The sequence below is a fragment of the Heterodontus francisci genome, chromosome 5, assembly GCF_036365525.1.
Source record: "Heterodontus francisci isolate sHetFra1 chromosome 5, sHetFra1.hap1, whole genome shotgun sequence".
Lineage (NCBI taxonomy): Eukaryota > Metazoa > Chordata > Chondrichthyes > Heterodontiformes > Heterodontidae > Heterodontus > Heterodontus francisci.
This window is the reverse complement of record NC_090375.1, coordinates 16419700-16437773: the sequence shown is the minus strand read 5'-3', so window position 1 is coordinate 16437773 and position 18074 is coordinate 16419700. Positions and strand designations below refer to the sequence as shown.

General features: G+C 42.9%; 1 protein-coding gene across 3 annotated transcripts in view; it reads right to left on the bottom strand.

Moving 5' to 3' along the window:
• pop1 (POP1 homolog, ribonuclease P/MRP subunit) overlaps positions 1–18074 on the bottom strand; it is a 77438-nt gene that overhangs the window by 59042 nt on the left and 322 nt on the right. For 2 of the 3 annotated variants that reach the window (XM_068031146.1, XM_068031148.1), the window contains exons 2-5: positions 11793–11982; positions 11487–11657; positions 3784–3942; positions 22–194 (exon numbers count right to left, since the gene is read on the bottom strand). In XM_068031146.1, coding sequence (XP_067887247.1) covers positions 22–194; positions 3784–3942; positions 11487–11655 — 501 coding nt within the window. In that variant the 5' untranslated portion in view covers positions 11656–11657; positions 11793–11982. Of the gene's footprint in view, positions 1–21; positions 195–3783; positions 3943–11486; positions 11658–11792; positions 11983–17915; positions 18026–18074 lie in introns of those variants that run through there. The other variant, XM_068031147.1, reaches the window with a different exon arrangement.

Genomic DNA, 18074 nt, shown 5'->3' with positions numbered 1-18074 from the left:
GATTCATTGCAATAGCTTTACCTCTTTCTTTGCAATTTCTCGAAGCCTTCTTGGGAGACGTTTAATATTGTGACTCATGGCTCTTCTGCGCATCTGTGGTGGTAGTGACTGCAGAAACTGAGAACTAGATTTGTGTGTGACTGCTTTTAACAAAGCATTGATTTCGGCAGCACGGGCTTGAGCAAAATTTGTTGCTGCAATATGAAAAATAAAGTTATGAAATTGATTAACAATATTTAGTTCTACCATTTTACGATGACAAAAAGCATTCTTTTTCCAACTTATTGCCCCTTCAGGTTTTCTCTGCAATTTCATCCCCTTTACATAGTTTCTCACGAAGGTGGCAACTTCATAAGCCATGTTAGTTCAATACTTTGCAACCCTCAGACAATAAATTTAACCAAGTTATTTACTAAAGACATCATACATACACATGCACTTTCAGGCACACGATTTCTGAACGGTAAATTTTCCTAGCCCATGTATACAAATGAAAGAGCTATCCAATTAGTCCCACACTCCTGCTCTTTCCCTATAGACATGCAATTTCGCCCTTTCAAGTATTCATCCAATTCCTTTGTAAAAAGTTATTAATCTGCTTTCGCTACTCTCAGGCAGTGCATTCCAGATCATAACTCTCAGTGTAATTATGTTTTCCCTTAGGTTGACTCTCTTTTGCCAATTTGTCTCCTCTGGCTACTGACCCTTCTGCCACGGGATAGTTTCACCTCATCAGTTCTACCAAACCCCTCCAGCTAAATCTCCCCTTAACCTTCCCTACAGTTTCTCTACATAAGTGAAGTCCCTCATTCCTGGTTTAGTTTAGTGTGATACAGCACTAAAACAGGCCCTTCGGCCCACCGAGTCCGTGCCAACCATCAACCACCCATTTATACTAATCCTACACTAATTCCATATTCCTACCACATCCCCACCTGTCCCTATATTTCCCTACCACCTACCTAAACTAGGGGCAATTTATAATGGCCAATTTACCTATCAACCTGCAAGTCTTTGGCATATGGGAGGAAACCGGAGCACCCGGGAGGAAACCCACGCAGACACGGAGAACTTGCAAACTCCACACAGGCAGTACCCAGAATTGAACCCGTGTCGCTGGAGCTGTGAGGCTGCGGTGCTAACCACTGTGCCACTGGTGTTACGACCGAGCCGGGAGGAGTGCACGGTTTATTCTTGTTCCACTTCTCCACAGGTCACAACGTATATTTAAATTTTTTCCCCAGTTACTGATACGGTCAATCATAGACTCTATTTTTAATCCCAGAATAAAATACACCAACCAGGTTTCTTTTTATAATAAACTGATAATTTAGTTGTTTGTTCAACAAGACTTAACCAGTAATGATGCAAAGCATTAACAGATTGAAATATAAAATTTCCCTTTTTACCTTACCCCACCCCTCCACACACACATCAGTTAACCGAAAAGAGATTTACTCTTTAGAGCTCTATTACAAAAAAAACAGAAAAATAATATTTTGGCCAAATACCTGTCAATACTTGAAGAAATAAAAAGATATGGAAGGACGTCAGATGTCCTTTGTTTTGATTTGGTATCCCAAATACATGTAGATGGCTGTCACTGGGATCTTCCGAGAACAGTTCTTGTCAGATGGTATTGAAGATCAGTTTGGGCAGGCTTTCCAGGAAAAATGCAGCAACAGCTTCAGTCTGTTTCTTACACTTGCTTGTCAGAGCTTCTCAAGGAGATGAAAAACTGGCGGGCTTTTCAAAAGCTGGAACAAGCTGAAGTGAGGTTTGCTCCCTTGGCAAGCTTTCGCCAACTGTCTTTTTAACACTGTCCATTGCTACGAGTGTTTCCATTTATTTGTTAAATTTTGAAGACTTGTGTTTTAAAACTGAAAAAAAGAGTCCATGTTTTTTCTTTATTTTTTAAACAAGGGTTACTGAGGGGTCTGGACTGTAAAGAGTTACTGGAAGGCACCAGTCTTCAAATAATTACCCAGCAGGGGTTGTTTTAGACTTAGGGAGATGTTGGACAGGTCAGGATTTATAGGGTTCAGGAGGCTTGACTCCTGACATTGTTTATGGTTTTGTTTTGGACAATGAGTTGAGGTATGGATAATGGTTTGAAAAGACAGTTGGCGAAAAACTTGCCAAGGGAGCAACGCCCAGCTCATCAGTCTGTTCCAGCTCTTTGAAAAGCCTCCCAGTTTTCCATCCCTTGAGAAATAAGTGTAAGAAACTGCCTGAAACCCATTACTGCATTTTTCCTGGAAAGCCTGCCCAAACTGATCTTTGATGTCGCCTGACAAGAACTGTTCAAGGAAGATTCCAGTGACAGCCGTCTATACGTACTTGGGACACCAAGGATATCTGACATTTTTTTTAAAAAGAATTAGCAAGTATCTTTGCCACTTTTTTTGTACTAGAGCTCTAAAGAGTAAAGCACTTTATTTTTTCAGTTAACTGGTGTGTGCGCGTGTGTGCGTGGCTAAACTGATAATTTTGTTGTGTAATAAAGAAACTTGGTTGGTGTGTTTTATTCTTTGATAAAAATAGAGACTATGATTGATTATATCGGGAAGTAGGAAAAAATTTAAATATATGTTGTGACCGGTGGAGAAGTGGAACTAAAATAAACAGTGCACTCCTCCCACCTCCATCATAACACCATATCCCAACTCACTGTCCAAAGCGAAACCAAAAACATCTCAGGAGTCAAGCCTCCTGACCCCTAGCAATCTTGACCTGTCACCTCTTCGCAAACATCTTTCACATGTCAAAAAACCTCTTCTAGGTACTTATCTGAAAACAGGTTCCTTCCAGTAACTGTTGGTAACAAGCTCAGTCCAAAAGACCTTCTGATGACCTGCACAGTGGCGCAGTGGGTAGCACCACAGCCTCTCAGCTCCAGTGACCCGGGTTCAATTCTAAGTACTGCCTGTGTGGAGTTTGCAAGTTCTCCCTGTGTCTGCGTGGGTTTCCTCCGGGTGCTCCGGTTTCCTCCCACATGCCAAAGACTTGCTGGTTGATAGGTTAATTGGCCATTATAAAATTGCCCCTAGTTTAGGTAGGTGGTAGAGAAATATAGGGACAGGTGGGGATGTGGTAGGAATATGGAATTAGTGTAGGATTAGTATAAATGGGTGGTTGATGGTCGGCACAGACTCGGTGGGCCGAAGGGCCTGTTTCAGTGCTGTATCTCTAAAACTAAAAATAAATCTACAGACTCTCAGTTTTAAACACAAATCCTCATAATTTAACAAAACAAAATGGAAACACTCGTAACACTGGTACCAATCTAGTAAACCTCCCTTGCACCTTCTCCAAGGCCTCGAAATCCTTCCTGAAGTGTGGTACCTTGAATTGGCTACCATACTCCAGCTGGGGCCTGACCAGTGTTTCATTAAGGTTTAGCACAACTTCCTTGCCTTTATTGATAAAACGAAGGGTTCAGTAGGCCTTTTAATAGCCTTTTCCACTTGTCCTACCATCTACAAACCTTCAAAAGATATCGCCCAGATCTTCCTGTTCCTGCATCCCCTTTAAAATGGTATCATTTAGTTTATAACGCCTCACCTCATTCTTCCGACTAAAATGTATCACTTCATACTTTTTTGCATTAAATTGCATCTGCCACATATCCCCATTCACTCTAATACCATCACAAGACACCCAGGCTAAAGAGCATCATTAAATAAAACAGCCAGTGTAGGAGAACATTAGAACCAGACATTTTAAAAATTTATTTGTTCCAGCAATGTTAAGGCAAGTTTCGGCCTACTGCAGAGAGCTTACCAGTTATGATTTTGGGAATTTCTTGAGAATGGCTACGATAACTTCCTCTCAAACTTCCTCGGTAACCTCCTCTACGTGACCCCCGCTGTCGGTCACCATAACAGGATGGCTGATGGCTGTGTCCCACCTGCTGCTGTTGCACACGATCACCATTAACACCTGAATTTAAAAAGTAAAGGCCAGAAGTGATGGAATTGTTTGGAGTTTTAAAAAAAAAAAACAGCCAAGGTCTGTATCTTTTTGGATAGATCTCGATTCCAATTTCTACCTTCACATGATCTCTCTCAATTACTTCTCTCCATAAATACACCCTGTTCTCTGGCAACATTCACAACTCTATTATCCTTTGGATAAAAGGAAGGCAGACAGAACACACAAAAAACTAAACAAACAACTTAAAGCACTTCAACAATTTTCAAAATTTTAATATATGCCAGAGAAAATTCACGAATACCCAAAATCAAATTTGTTTAGCCTGAACCCTAAAAATTGCAAATTCTTGAAAATTAAAAAATTAAGCCAAAGCTTTCCAGTTTCCAATTATGGATTTCGGTGCACTAAAGGCTGCCCCATATATCAGGAAGTGTATTGCCCTAAACAATTACACTACTCCAGACAGAGTGTAACTTATACAAAAGGTAAAATATTGTGGGATGCTGGAAATCTGAAATATAAACAGAAAGTGCTGGAAACAGTGAACTGTGAGGAGCGTAGTGATAAACTTCAAGAGGACATAGCTTGGTGCAATGGGTGCAGAAAAGTGTGAAGTGATGCATTTTGATAGAAAGAATGAGGAGAGGCAATATAAATTAAGGATACAATTCTAAAGGGGGTGCAGGAGCAGAGGGACCTGTGAGTATATGAGCATAAATCATTGAAGGCTGCAAGGCAGGTTGAGAAAGCGGTTGATAAAGCATATGGGATCCTGGGCTTTATAAACAGGGGCAGAGAGTACAAAAACAAGGAAGTTATGATAAACCTAAATAAAACACTGGTTTGGCCTCAACTGTAGTAGTGTGACCAGCACCACACGTTAGGAAGGACGTTAAGGCATTAGAGAAGATGCAGAGGATTCATGAGAATGATTCTAGGTATGAGGAACTTCAGTTATGAGGATAGGTTGGAGAAGCTAGGGCTGTTAGCCTTGAAGAGAAGATTGAGAGATTTGATTGAGGTGTTCAAACTCATGAGGGGTCTCGACAAGGCAGATAGGAAGAAACTGTTCCCATTGGCCAAAAGGATCCAGAATCAGAGGCCACCAATTTAAGGTGACTGGCAAAAGAAGCAACATGAGATTTTTTTTTATATAAACGCAACGAGTGGTTAGTATCTGGAATGCACTGCTTGACAGTGAAGGCAGATTCAATCAAAGCCTTCAAAAGAGAAAAAAATTGTAGGCCTATGGGGGAAAAGGCAGGGGAGTGAGATTAGGCGAGTTGCTCTTGCAGAGAGCTGGCATAGACACAATGGGCCAAATGGCCTCCTTCTGAGCTGTATGATTCCATGAGGTCAGGCAGCACCTGTGGAGAGAGGAACAGAGTTACTGCTTCAGGCCTTTGATCTGATGAAAGGTTACAGATCTGAAACATCAGCGCTCTCACTTCCCAAAGAGTATCCTACTTCGCCAAATGACAGATTTCACATAGACAATAAGGACATCCCAACAAAGAGTCCAGCTACCCAATCCACTCTTCCTAAGCTCTGGCAAGAGACAAGAAAAGGAAAGTAGAAGAACACCCATTATCAAACGAACATAAAATCTAGAAGAGGCCCAAGCTCCCTGAAAGGTTCCAGGTTAGTGACCCCTCTCCCCATTCTGATGCAACAAAGAAACCACAGGCACTTGTTATGAGTGAAACTCAAGTCTAGAATGAGAAAGGTATCATCAGGCTGGGCCAGCTTCTCCACAGGTGAAGGTCTTTTCTCATCAGCAGCTAACAGACAAATGTGCCATAAACTCCTGCAAGACCTGGTCCCCTTAGAGCTGCACATCCTGAAACCAAAAGCTAGGTCCGGTCGTGAGTAATGAAATAAATCAGATCAAAGTGAGTGGCAACCTTATGAGCGATGACCAAAATATAATGAGGTTTAAGATCCAACCAGAAAGAGTAATACAAAAACTAGATCTGATTGTTTTAAGGGAGATTTTGGAAAGGTGGCGAGCTAGCTGAGGTAAGCTAGAAGGAATTGGCTCAAAGGACTGTTTTAAAGAGATGTAGTATACCTGGATTTCGATAAGGTGCCACAAAAAAGGTTAACTGGCAAGATAAGGGCTCATGGAGTTGAGGGTAATATATTAGCTTGGATAGATGATTGCTTCCTGTCTGTTAACCAACAATTAGACTTAAACGGAACATTTTCAAGTTAGCAGGCAGTAAATAGTGTGTGCTGCAAGGATCAGTACTAAGGCCTCAGCTATTTATAATCTACATTAATAACTTAGATGAAGAAACAGAGAGTAATATATCGAAGTTTGCTGATGATACAAAGGTAGGTGGAAAGGTAAGCTGTGAGGAGGACAGAGAGGCTGCGAAGAGATATAGACAGTTTGAGTGGGCAACAAGATGGCAGATGGAGTATAATGTAGGGAAATGTGAAGTTATGCACTTTGGTCGTAAGAATAGGAAGCAGAATATTTGTTTTTAAACAGGTGTGAAACTTGCAAGTGTCGATGTTCAGAGACTTGCATGTGCTTGTACAAAGAATGTAGAAAGATAACATGCATTTTCAGCAAGCAATTAGGAAGGCAAATGGCATGTTGGCCTTTATTATAAGGGGATTGGAGTACAGGAATAAGGCATTGCTACAATCGTACAGGGTTTTAGCGAGACCACATCTGGAGTACTGTGTGCAGTTTTGCTCTCCACATTTAAGAAAGAATATACTTGCATTGGAGACAGTGCAGCAACGGTTCACTAGGTTGGTCCATGATGGGAGACTAAGTAAATTGGGCCTGTATTCTCTGGAGTTTAGAAGAACTGAGTGTTGATCTCATTGAAACATACAAGATTCTAAAGGGGCTAGATAGGGTAGACAGAGATTATTTCCGCTGGTCGGGGAATCTAAAATGTGGGGCAGTCTCAGGATAAGGGGCTGATAATTTAGGACTGAGATGAGGAGAAATTAATTCACTCAAAAGGTTGTGAATCTTTGGAATTCTCTACCCTAAAAGTTTGTCGATGCTCCGTCATTGAATACATTTAAGGCTGGGATAGACAGAGATTTTTAGTCTCTCAGCGAATCAATGGATATGGTGAGCCGACAAGAAAGTGGCGTTGAATCCTAAAGATCAGCCATGATCGTCTTGAATGGTGGAGTTGGCTCAATGGGCCATATGGTCTACTCCCGCTCCTATTTCTTGTGTTGTTCTTGTGAGTATTCCATCACACTCCTGACTTGTGCCTTATAGATGGTGGAAAGGCTGTGGTGAGTCAGGAGGTGAGTTACTCACTGCTGAATTCCTAGCCTCTGACCTGCTCTTATAGCCACAGTATTAATGTGGCTGGTTCAGTTAAATTTCTGGTCAATGGTAACCCCCCCCCCCACCCCAGATGTTGATGGTGGGGGATTCAACAACTGCAATGCTGTTGAATGTCAAAGGGAGATGGTTAGATTCTATCTTGTTGGAGATGGTTGTTGCTTGGCACTTGTGCGGCACGAACATTACTTGGACTTATCAGCCCAAGCCTGAACGTGGTCAGGTCTTGCTGCATGCAGGCACGGACTGAGGAATTGCAAGTGGTACTGAACATTTATGCAATCGCCAGCGAACATCCCCACTTTTGACCTTGGACTAAGGCTGGAGCTGAGTCGCCCTGATGGAACCCAAACTGAACATCCGTGAGCAGGCTATTGCAGTGTAAGTGCTGCTTGATAGCACTGTCGATGATGCCTTCCATCACTTAGCTCATGATTGAGCGTAGACATGAAGAACTACATAAGGAGATAGCAGGACAGGCGACCAAAAGCTTGGTCAAAGAGGTAAGTTTTAAGGAACATCCTCGAGGAGTAAAGAGGCAGAGGGGTTTAGGGGAAAATTCCAGGGCTTAGGGCCCAAACAGCTGAAAGCATGGCAGCCAACAGTACAGCAATTGAAGTCAGGGAAGTGCAAGAGCCAGAATAGGAGGAAATCTGGAAAAGTTGCAGGGCTAGAGGTGGTAAGGGAGAGGATGTAATTCAGCAAGCACAGAGGTGTCATAGAGTCATACAGCACACAAAAAGGCCCTTCGTCCCATCGTGTCTGTGCCGGTCATCAAGCACCTAACTATTCTAATCCCATTTTCCAGCACTTGGCCCATAGCCCTGTATGCAATGGCGTTTCAAGTGCTCATCTAAATACTTCTTAAATGTTGTGAGGGTTCCTGCCGCTATCACCTCTTCAGGCAGTGCGTTCCAGATTTTAACCAACTTCTGGGTAAAAACATTTTTCCTCAAATCCCCTCGAAAGCTCCTGCCCCTTACCTTAAATCTATACCCCCTGGTTATTGACCCCTCCGCTAAAGGGAAAAAGTTTCTTCCCATCTAATCTATCAATGCCCCTCATAATTTTGTATAGCTCAATCATGTCCCCACTCAGCCTTCTCTGCTCCAAGGAAAACAACCCTAGCCTTTTCAGTCTCTCTTCACAGAATCACAGAATAATACAGCGCAGAAGAGGCCCTTCGGCCCATCGAGTCTGCACCGATGCATTAAAGACACCTGACCTGTCTAGCTAATCCCATTTGCCAGCTCTTGGCCCATAGCCTTGAATGTTATGACGTGCCAAGCGCTCATCCAGGTACTTTTAAAAAAAGGATGTGAGGCAACCCGCCTCTACCACCCTCCCAGGCAGTGCATTCCAGACCGTCACCACCCTCTGGGTAAAAAAGTTGTGCCTCAAATCCCCCTTAAACCTTCTGCCCCTCACCTTAAATTTGTGTCCACTGGTAACTGATCCTTCAACTAAGGGGAACAGCTGCTCCCTACCCACCCTGTCCATGCCCCTCAATCTTGTATTCCTCAAACAGGTCACCCCTCTGTCTTCTCTGCTCCAGCGAAAACAACCCAAGCCTATCCAACCTCTCTTCATAGTTGAAATGCTCCAGCCCAGGCAACATCCTGGTGAATCGCCTCTGCACTCTCTCCTCTTTTTCTTCTTTGGCTTCTTTGTCTCGAGAAACAATGGGTAAGCGCCTAGAGGTGGTTAGTGGTTTACGAAGCAGCGTCTGGAGTGGCTATAAAGGCCAATTCTAGAGTGACAGACTCTTCCACAGGTGCTGCAGATAAAATTGGTTGTCGAGGCTGTCTTTTTTCCTGCCAACTGCTAAGTCTCTTCGACTCGCCACACTTTAGCCCCGCCTTTATGGCTGCCCGCCAGCTCTGGTGATCACTGGCAACTGACTCCCACAACTTGTGATCAATGTCACAGGAATTCATGTCGCGTTTGCAGATGTCTTTAAAGCAGAGACATGGACGGCCGGTGGGTCTGATACCAGTGATGAGCTCGCTGTACAATGTGTCCTTGGGGATCCTGCCATCTTCCATGCCGCTTACATGGCCAAGCCATCTTAAGCGCCGCTGACTCAGTAGTGTGTATAAGCTGGGGATGGTGGCCACCTCGAGGACTTCTGTGTTGGAGATACGGTCCTGCCACCTGATGCCAAGGATTCTCCAGAGGCAACGAAGATGGAATGAATTGAGACGTTGCTCTTGGCTGACATACATTGTCCAGGCCTCGCTGCCGTAGAGCAAGGTACTGAGGACACAGACTTGATACACTCGGACTTTTGTGTCCCGTGTCAGTGCGCCATTTTCCCACACTCTCTTGGCCAGTCTGGACATAGCAGTGGAAGCCTTTCCCATGTGTTTGTTGATTTCTGCATCAAGAGACAGGTTACTGGTGATGTTGAGCCTTGGTAGATGAACTCTTGAACCACTTCCAGAGCATGGTCACCGATATTGATGGATGGAGCATTTCTGACGTCCTGTCCCATGATGTTCGTTTTCTTGAGGCTGATGGTTAGGCCAAATTCGTTGCAGGCAGCCACAATCCTGTCGATGAGACTCTGCAGACACTCTTCAGTGCGAGATGTTAATGCAGCATCGTCAGCAAAGAGGAGTTCCCTGATGAGGACTTTCCGTACTTTGGGTCTTCACTCTTAGAGACGGGCAAGTTTGAACAACCTGCCACCTGATCTTGTGTGGAGGAAAATTCCTTCTTCAGACGTGAACGCATGTGAGAGCAGCAGGGAAAAGAAAATCCTAAACAGTACAGGTGCGAGAACACAGCCCTGTTTCACGCCACTCAGGATAGGAAAGGGGTCTGATGAGGCATCACTATGCTGAATTGTGCCTTTCATATCGTCGTGGAATGAGGTGATGATACTTAGTAGCTTTGGTAGACATCCGATCTTTGCTAGTAGTTTGAAGAGATCACGTCTGCTGACGAGGTCAAAGGCTTTGGTGAGATCAATGAAAGCAACGTAGAGGGGCATCTGTTGTTCACAGCATTTCTCCTGGAGAAGGGAGAACAGCATGTCAATGGTGGATCTCTCTGCATGAAAGCCACACTGTGCCTCAGGGTAGACACGCTCAGCCAGCTTCTGGAGCCTGTTTAAAGCGACTCGAGCGAAGACTTTCCCCATTATGATGAGCAGGGAGATTCCACAGTAGTTATTGCAGTCACCGTGGTCACCCTTGTGCTTATAGAGGGTGATGATATTGGCATCGCGCATGTCCTGTAGTACTGCTCCCTCGTCCCAGCACAGGCAAAGCAGCCCGTAGAGTGCTGAGAGTATAGCAGGCTTGGCACTCTTGATTATTTCAGGGATAATGCCATCCTTCCCAGGGGCTTTTCTGCTGGCTAGAGAATCAATGGCATCACCGAGTTCCAATTTTGTTGGCTGTACGTCCAGCTCATCCATGACTGGCAGAGACTGGGCTGCATTGAGGGCAGTCTCAGGGACAACATTTTCCCTGGAGTACAGTTCTAGGTAGTGCTCCACCCAGCGGTCCATTTGCTTGCGTTGGTCAGTGATTGTGTCCCCTGACTTAGATTTGAGGGGGACGATCTTCTTGATGGTTGGCCCAAAAGCTCTCTTAATGCCATTCCTCTGATATTTCCGGTGTCAGCTGAATATGACTGCATAGGTGTTGCCAGTAGTCACTTGCGCAGCGCCTGGCTGTTCTTTGTGCAGTGCTTCTGGCTGCTTTAAGTGCTGCGGATGTTAACTCACTGGGGGCTTTCTTGTAGTTCAACAATGCAACATCCTGGTGAATGTCCTCTGCACCCTCTCCAGTGCAATCACATCCTTCCTATAGTGTGGTGCTCAGAACTGTACACAGTACTCCAGCTGTGGCCTAACTCGCATTTTAGGTAATGGGAGAACAGGAGTTAGTGAGTTAGGACATGGGTAGCAGAGTTTTGGATGAGCAGCAGTTTATGGAGGGCCAGCCAGGAGATCATTGTTATTCCAGAGAGAAGGGGATGGGAAGTCTAAAGGAACTGTCACATGTGGCAGAACAGAGAGAGAAAGGAATGCACTGTATTGCAGCTTGAGTTAGGGTGTATGGCTGGATGAGAGTGCAATGGAGGATGGGGCAAAGCCATAAGGATCTACAAATAACGCATATTTTACCAACATAAATGAATCAATACTTCTATTTTTCACCCATAAACCAACTACATGCTGCTCAAAACTTCAGACCAGTCAAACAATTCGTACCTTCACGATGACATGTAAACCAGCCATAGCGTGGATTATCTGTCTGTGATTCAGATCGTCCCATTCCAGATCTGCCAGCTCCAGCATCAGATGAGGAAAAGGTGATATTGCTGGGCTGGTTTCTCATCAACTTGGCATATTTCTTTTCTTTTCGATTGACTCCAGACATTGCTTTACAAAAAAAAACAATTAGTTTCACAACAAAATTTAAACACAAGTATGAATATCTACAAGTTGCTGTACTATTATTAAACCAAGGATGCAGTTATTAGAGAAAATTTACAGAAAGAAACCTGCTTTCCTTACCTAAATTAGCCTGTGTGACTCCAGTCTTACACTAATGTGGTAAACTCTTAAATAGCCGAGTCACTCAGTTGTTATCGTATGGATGCTGTGCTTTAGCAAGATAGTCCACCCTCACTTTCTCAGGGCAATGGGATGACCAATAAATGCCAGCTTTGCCAGCAATGCCCATATCCCAAGAACGGAAACAAATCTGAAACACAGATGAATATACACACACTATAGTAACTTATTCTTTATTATACAAATATTACACCCAACACATTCTCATTACATAAGATAAGGGTGTGTTATTTTACGTTAGAATTTACTGCCTGCTTAAGCAAAAAAGTTTGAATATCCAGTATTAAAATATTTGCATAATTAAAAATTATTCAAGTATTTACTGTATAATGATTGCAAACCAACAAAGAGAGGCACGTGCAGCATCTTTAAGACAAACAAACCTCTAGACATAATGCTGAGTTTAAAAAAAACTTTAAAGAACACTTAATAAAATCATGCAATAAGGTAGAACGTTATGGAATGACAACTAGGCTCTCTGCCATGATCAGTGACGTGATTATACCCCATCTGCCATCTTCTTGCCTAACTGGGGAAATGTGAAGCTACCCACGTTGGTAGGAAAAATAAAAAGAGAGACACACAAGAAATAAAAGCAGGAGCAAACCATACAGCCCATCGCCCCTGCTCTGCCATTCAAAACAATCATGGCTGATTGTAGAATTCAACTCCACTTTCCCTTTGTGTCTACCCTATCAAGCCCCTTCAGAATCTTATGTTTCAATTAGATCTCCTCCCATTCCTCTAAACTCCAGAGAATACAGGCCCAATTTACTCAGCCTATCATAGGACAATCCCCTCATCCCAGGGACCAATCTAGTGAACCTTCGCTGTACCGGCTCCAATGCAAGTATCTCCTTTCCTAAAGGTGGAGAGCAGAACTGCACACAGTATTCCAGATGTGGTCTCACCAAAACCCTGTACAACTGTAGCAATACTTCCATATTCCTGTACTCCAATCCCCTTGCAATAAAGACCACCATGCCATTTGCCTTCCTAATTGCTTGTTGCACCTGCATGCTAACTTTCTGCATTCCTTGTACAAGCACACCCAAGTCTCTTTGAACATCGACACAAGTTTCACACCTTTCAAAAAATATTCTGCTTTTCTATTCTTACGACCAAAGTGAATAACTTCCCAATTCCCAACAGTATACGCCACCTGCCATCTTGTTGCCCACTCACCTAACCTGTCTATATCTCTCTGCAGCCTGTGTCCTCTGCACAGCTTACCTTTCCACCTACCTTTGCATCATAAGCAAACTTAGATACATTTCTCTGTCTCTTCATCCAAGTCATTAATATAGATTGAAAATAACTGAGGCCCCAGCACTGATCCTTATGGCACTCCACGGTTTAGTGCCTGCCAACTTGAAAATGCTCATTTGTGCCTACTCATTGCTTAATGGACAGGAAGCAATCTACCCATGCCAATACATTACCCTCAACACCATGAGCCCTTACCTATTAACCTTTTGTGTGGCATCTTATCAAATGCCATTTGGAAATTCTGGACTTATTAATAGGGACATAGAGTACAAGAGCAAGGAAGTTAATTTGAAGTTGTATAAGACACTAGATCGGTCTCAGCTGGAGTACTATGTCCAGTACTGGGCGCCGCACTTTAGGGAAGACGTGAGGGCATTGGAGAGAGTACAGAAAAGATTCACGAGAATGGTTCCAGGGATGAGGAACTTCAGTTATGAAGATAGATTGGAGAAGTTGGGACTGTTTTCCTTGAAGAGAAGGCTGAGAGGTGATTTGATAGAGGTATTCAAAATTATGAGGGATCTGGACAGAGTATATAGAGAGAAACTGTTCCCACTCGTGAAAGGATTGAGAATGAGAGGGCACAGAATTAAAGTAATTGGTAAGTGAAGCAAAAGTGACATGAATAAAAACTTTTTCACACGGCGAGTGGCTCAGGTCCGGAACGCACTGCCTGAGAACATGGTGGAGGCAGGTTCAACTGAAGCATTTCAAAGGGAATTATACATTATAAGAAAAGGAAGAATATGCAGGGTTACAGGGAGAAGGCAGGGGAATGGAACTGAGTGAATTGTTCTTTCGGAAAACCAGTGCAGACACGATGGGCCGAATGGCCTCTTTCTGCACTGTAACAATTGTGTAAAACCATGTTGATTTGTTCTAATTACATTGTGCTTTTCTAAATGCATTGTTAAGGCTTCCTTAATAGATTCCAGCATTTTTCCAATGACTGACGTGAGGCTAACTGGCCTGCAGTTCCCCATTTTCTCTCTCCCTCCTTTCTTGAAAAGCAGTCTGACATTTTCCAACTTCCAATCTGATGGGACTGTTCCCTAATCTAAGCAATTTTGAAAAATTGTAGCGAGTGCATCCATTACCTCTACAGCTATCTCTCTTTAGAACCCTAGGTTGCAGGGTTTTGTCAGATTTTAGGACCTTAAATTTCTCAAATACTTCTTTTCTCTGCTGATATGAATTTCCTCACTCTTTTTAGTCCCTAGATTACTGTCTATTTCTGGGATGAAACTTGTGTCTTCTACTGTGAAGACAGACACAAAATATTTGTTCAATGCCTCTGCCATTTCCTCATTCCCCATAATTTCTCCTGTCTCTGCTTCTAAGGGACTGTTTACTTTAGCTACTCTCTTCCTTTTGATATACCTATAAAAGCTCTTACAATCGGTTTTATATTCCTGGCTAGTTTACTCTCATTCTATTTTTTCTTTTATAAAATCAAGTTTTGCGGCCCTTTGCTGGTTCCTAAAACACTCCCAATCTTCTACTCTTTTTTGCAAAATTGTAAGCCTCTTCTTTTAATCTAATACTATCCTTAACTTCCTGAGTAAGCCACAGATGGAGCTTTCTTCCTGAGTTTTTGTTTTTCCAAAGGAATGTATTTTTGTTGAACATTTTGAATTGTTTCTTTAAAAGGTTTCCCACTGTTCATTTACCACCATACCTTTTAGTCTATTTACCCAACTTACCTTAGCTAGTTCTCCCCTCATATCTACATAATTGGCTTTATGGTTAAGATTCTTCTTTGTGATTAGAGCATGTCACTTTCAAACTTAACATGGAATTCAATGGCATTATGATCACTGTTTCCCAATGGATCTTTTAATATGTATGACATTGCTAATTAACCCTGCTTCATTACACAATACTGGATCTAAGATAGCTTTATCACAATGTATTGCTCCAAGAAATGTCCCAAAAACATAATACAAACTCATCTTCTAGACCACTCCTGCCAATTACATTGTCCCAGTCTGTAGAATTAAAGCCCCCACAATTATTACATTGCCTTTGTTACAAGCTCCAATAATTTCTTGTTTAATGCTCTGTCCAGTGTAACTACTGTTAGGGGGCCTATAAACTACCCCGACCAATGTTTTCTGATTCTTGCTATTCCTATTTCCACCCAAACTGATTCTACTTCATGATCTTGAGGCCAGATCCTTTCTCATAAATGCCCTTATGTCATCCTTTACTATCAGTGCTACCCCTCCTCCTTTGCTATTCTGTCTGTCTTTCCAAAATATGGTTTCCTGTTCAACTATCTTGTTGCAGATGTTTCGTGCAGTCAGATAAAGAATCTTTAATTTCATTTTTTTGCTTCTATTCCCTTCAATGATTTTATTTGATAATTTACAATTTTGTTAAACTCTGTCTCTTCCTGTCCTATTCTGCTTGTCTTTACCCACAACTCTATATTGTTCTGATGCCTTGGCCTTTCTCTTTGGATTTCTAAATCTCACTTCTCTCGAACCCTCCTCCTCACTTTGTTAGTTCACACCCTGATTATCTTTATCCTTATTGCTATCTTGCCTTCTCTTCTCTCTTTAAATTATCCTCACTTGAGCCTTCACTTGAGTTTAAAGCCCTCTCTACTGCCCTAGTTATACGACTCGCCAGAACACTGGTTCCAGCACGATTCAGGTGAAGACCATCCCAATGGTACAGGTCCCACTTTCCCCAGTACTGGTGCCAATGCCCGATGAATCAAATCTCATTTCTCCCACACCAATCTTTGAGCCATGCATTTAATTCTCTAATTTTATTTACCCTAGACCAAATTGCTCGTGGCTCAGGTAATAACCCAGATATTACTACCTTTGAGGTTCTGCTTTTTAATTTTGCCCCTAACTGCTCATACTTCCTATGCAGAACCTCTTTCCTAGTCCTATGTCATTGGTACCCACATGGACCATGACAACTGGATCCTCCCCCTTCAACTGCAAGTTTTTCTCCAACCCTGAGCAGTTATCCTGAACCCTAGCATCGGGCATATAACACAGGCTACTGAACTCTTGCTCTTGGCTGCAGAGAACAGGGTCTATCCTCTGACTATACTTCCCATACTACCACTACATTCCTCTTTCCTCCCGCCCCGCTTGAATAGCTTCCTGTACCACGTGCTTATCCATCCTGCAGTCCTCGCTCTCATCCATACAAGCTGAAAGAACCTCAAACCTGCTGGACAATTGCAAGGGCTTAGGCTCCTCCACTTCTGCCATCTCGATCCCTTTACCTGCTTCACTCGCAATCACACCCTCCTGTCCCTGACCGTGGGCCAAATCAGCCTTCTGGAACAAGTGTCCAGTAACTTTCCCTCTCTCTGATGCATCAGTGTTTGTAGCTCCGTCTCCAGCTCACTTACTGAGTCGAAGCTCCTCGAGCTGCAGACACTTACTGCAGACATGGTTGCTGTGCATCACACTGGCGTCCTCGAGTTTCCACATACTGCAGCTACTGCACACTAGTAAATCTTGATATTCAGAGGATTTGGGTGTCCTTGCACACAAATCACAAAGTTACATGTAGGCAGAGAAAGCAAGTAGGAAGGCAATTCATATGTTACACTCCAACCCACTTGCAATAAAGGGTAAGAGTAAGGAAGTTTTACTGCAATGGTATAGGGCTTTAGTGAGACCACATCTGGAGTGCTGGGCACAGTTTTGGTCTCCTTACCCAAGGAAAGATATACTTGCCTTAGAGAAAGTGCAAAGAAGGTTCACTAGATTGATTCCTGGGATGAGAGGGCTGTATTATAGAGGAGAAGTTGAGTTGAAAGGGCCTATTCTGGAGATTAAAGAAAATGAGAGGTGAGCTCATCGAAACAAAATTCTTAGCAACCGCAACAGGGTAGATGCTGAGAAATTGTTTCCCCTGACTGAAAAATATGGAATTAGGGATCAGAGTCGTAGGATAATGAGTCAGCTGGAGAATTTCTTTTCCACTCAAGGATGTGACTCTAAAATTCGCTACCCCAGAGAGTCGTGGATGCTCAGCCATTGAGTATACCAAAGACCAAGATGGCTAGACTTTTGGGTGCTGAAAATCAATGGATATGGGGATAGTGCAGGAAAGTGGAGTTGATGTAGAAGTTCAGCCAAGATCTTATTGAACAATGAAACAGGCTCAAGTGTTTACTCCTATTTCTTCTGCCGAGCAAAGCTGCTTCACTCTCTGTTTAAAAGGGAGTGGAATCATTTAAGCTCATCAGCATGACAGTGCCTATGTTTTAGGCATCCTTTCTGCCCCAGTTCCTGCTAAATACCTTGCAAGATAAATCAGCATTTTTTTTTTTAAAAAAACAGCTGGCCATCCCAAAATGCTCCAATATAAATGGACTAAAAGGAACCAAAGTGAGTGTGAGGAAAATGAGTTTAGCTCAATTCCATTCATTAATGGTAACATTGAAAAATAAAATATTTTGACCCAGTTATCATACTTTTATGAGCCAGTTTTCTCTCTTCATCCATAACCCCACCCAATAATCTACAGTGATTTAAGAAAAATAGATTTGCTTTTACATACCACTTTCACAACCTCAGGACATCCCAAAGCACTTTTGACAGCCAACAAAGTACTTTTTAAGCATAGTCACTTTTGTAACATAGGAGCCAATTTACACACAACCAGTAGTCACAAACAGCAACGATCAGATAACCTGTTTTAGGGTAGTTGGCCAAGAAATAAATATAGGACAGGGCACCAGGGAAAAGACCACTGCTTTTCTGCAAAGTAGTGGTCCTGGGATCAGATGGAGATGTCTGAAGAAGGGTCACTGACCTGAAACGTTAACTCTGCTTCTCTCTCCACAGATGCTGCCAGACCTGTTGAGTTTTTCCAGCACTTTCTGTTTTTATTACAACCAGACTGATGTTTTACAGCACTCACCCTTTAAGATGCCACGTGACTAATGGGCAGCCGGGCAAGGTGAGGATCACT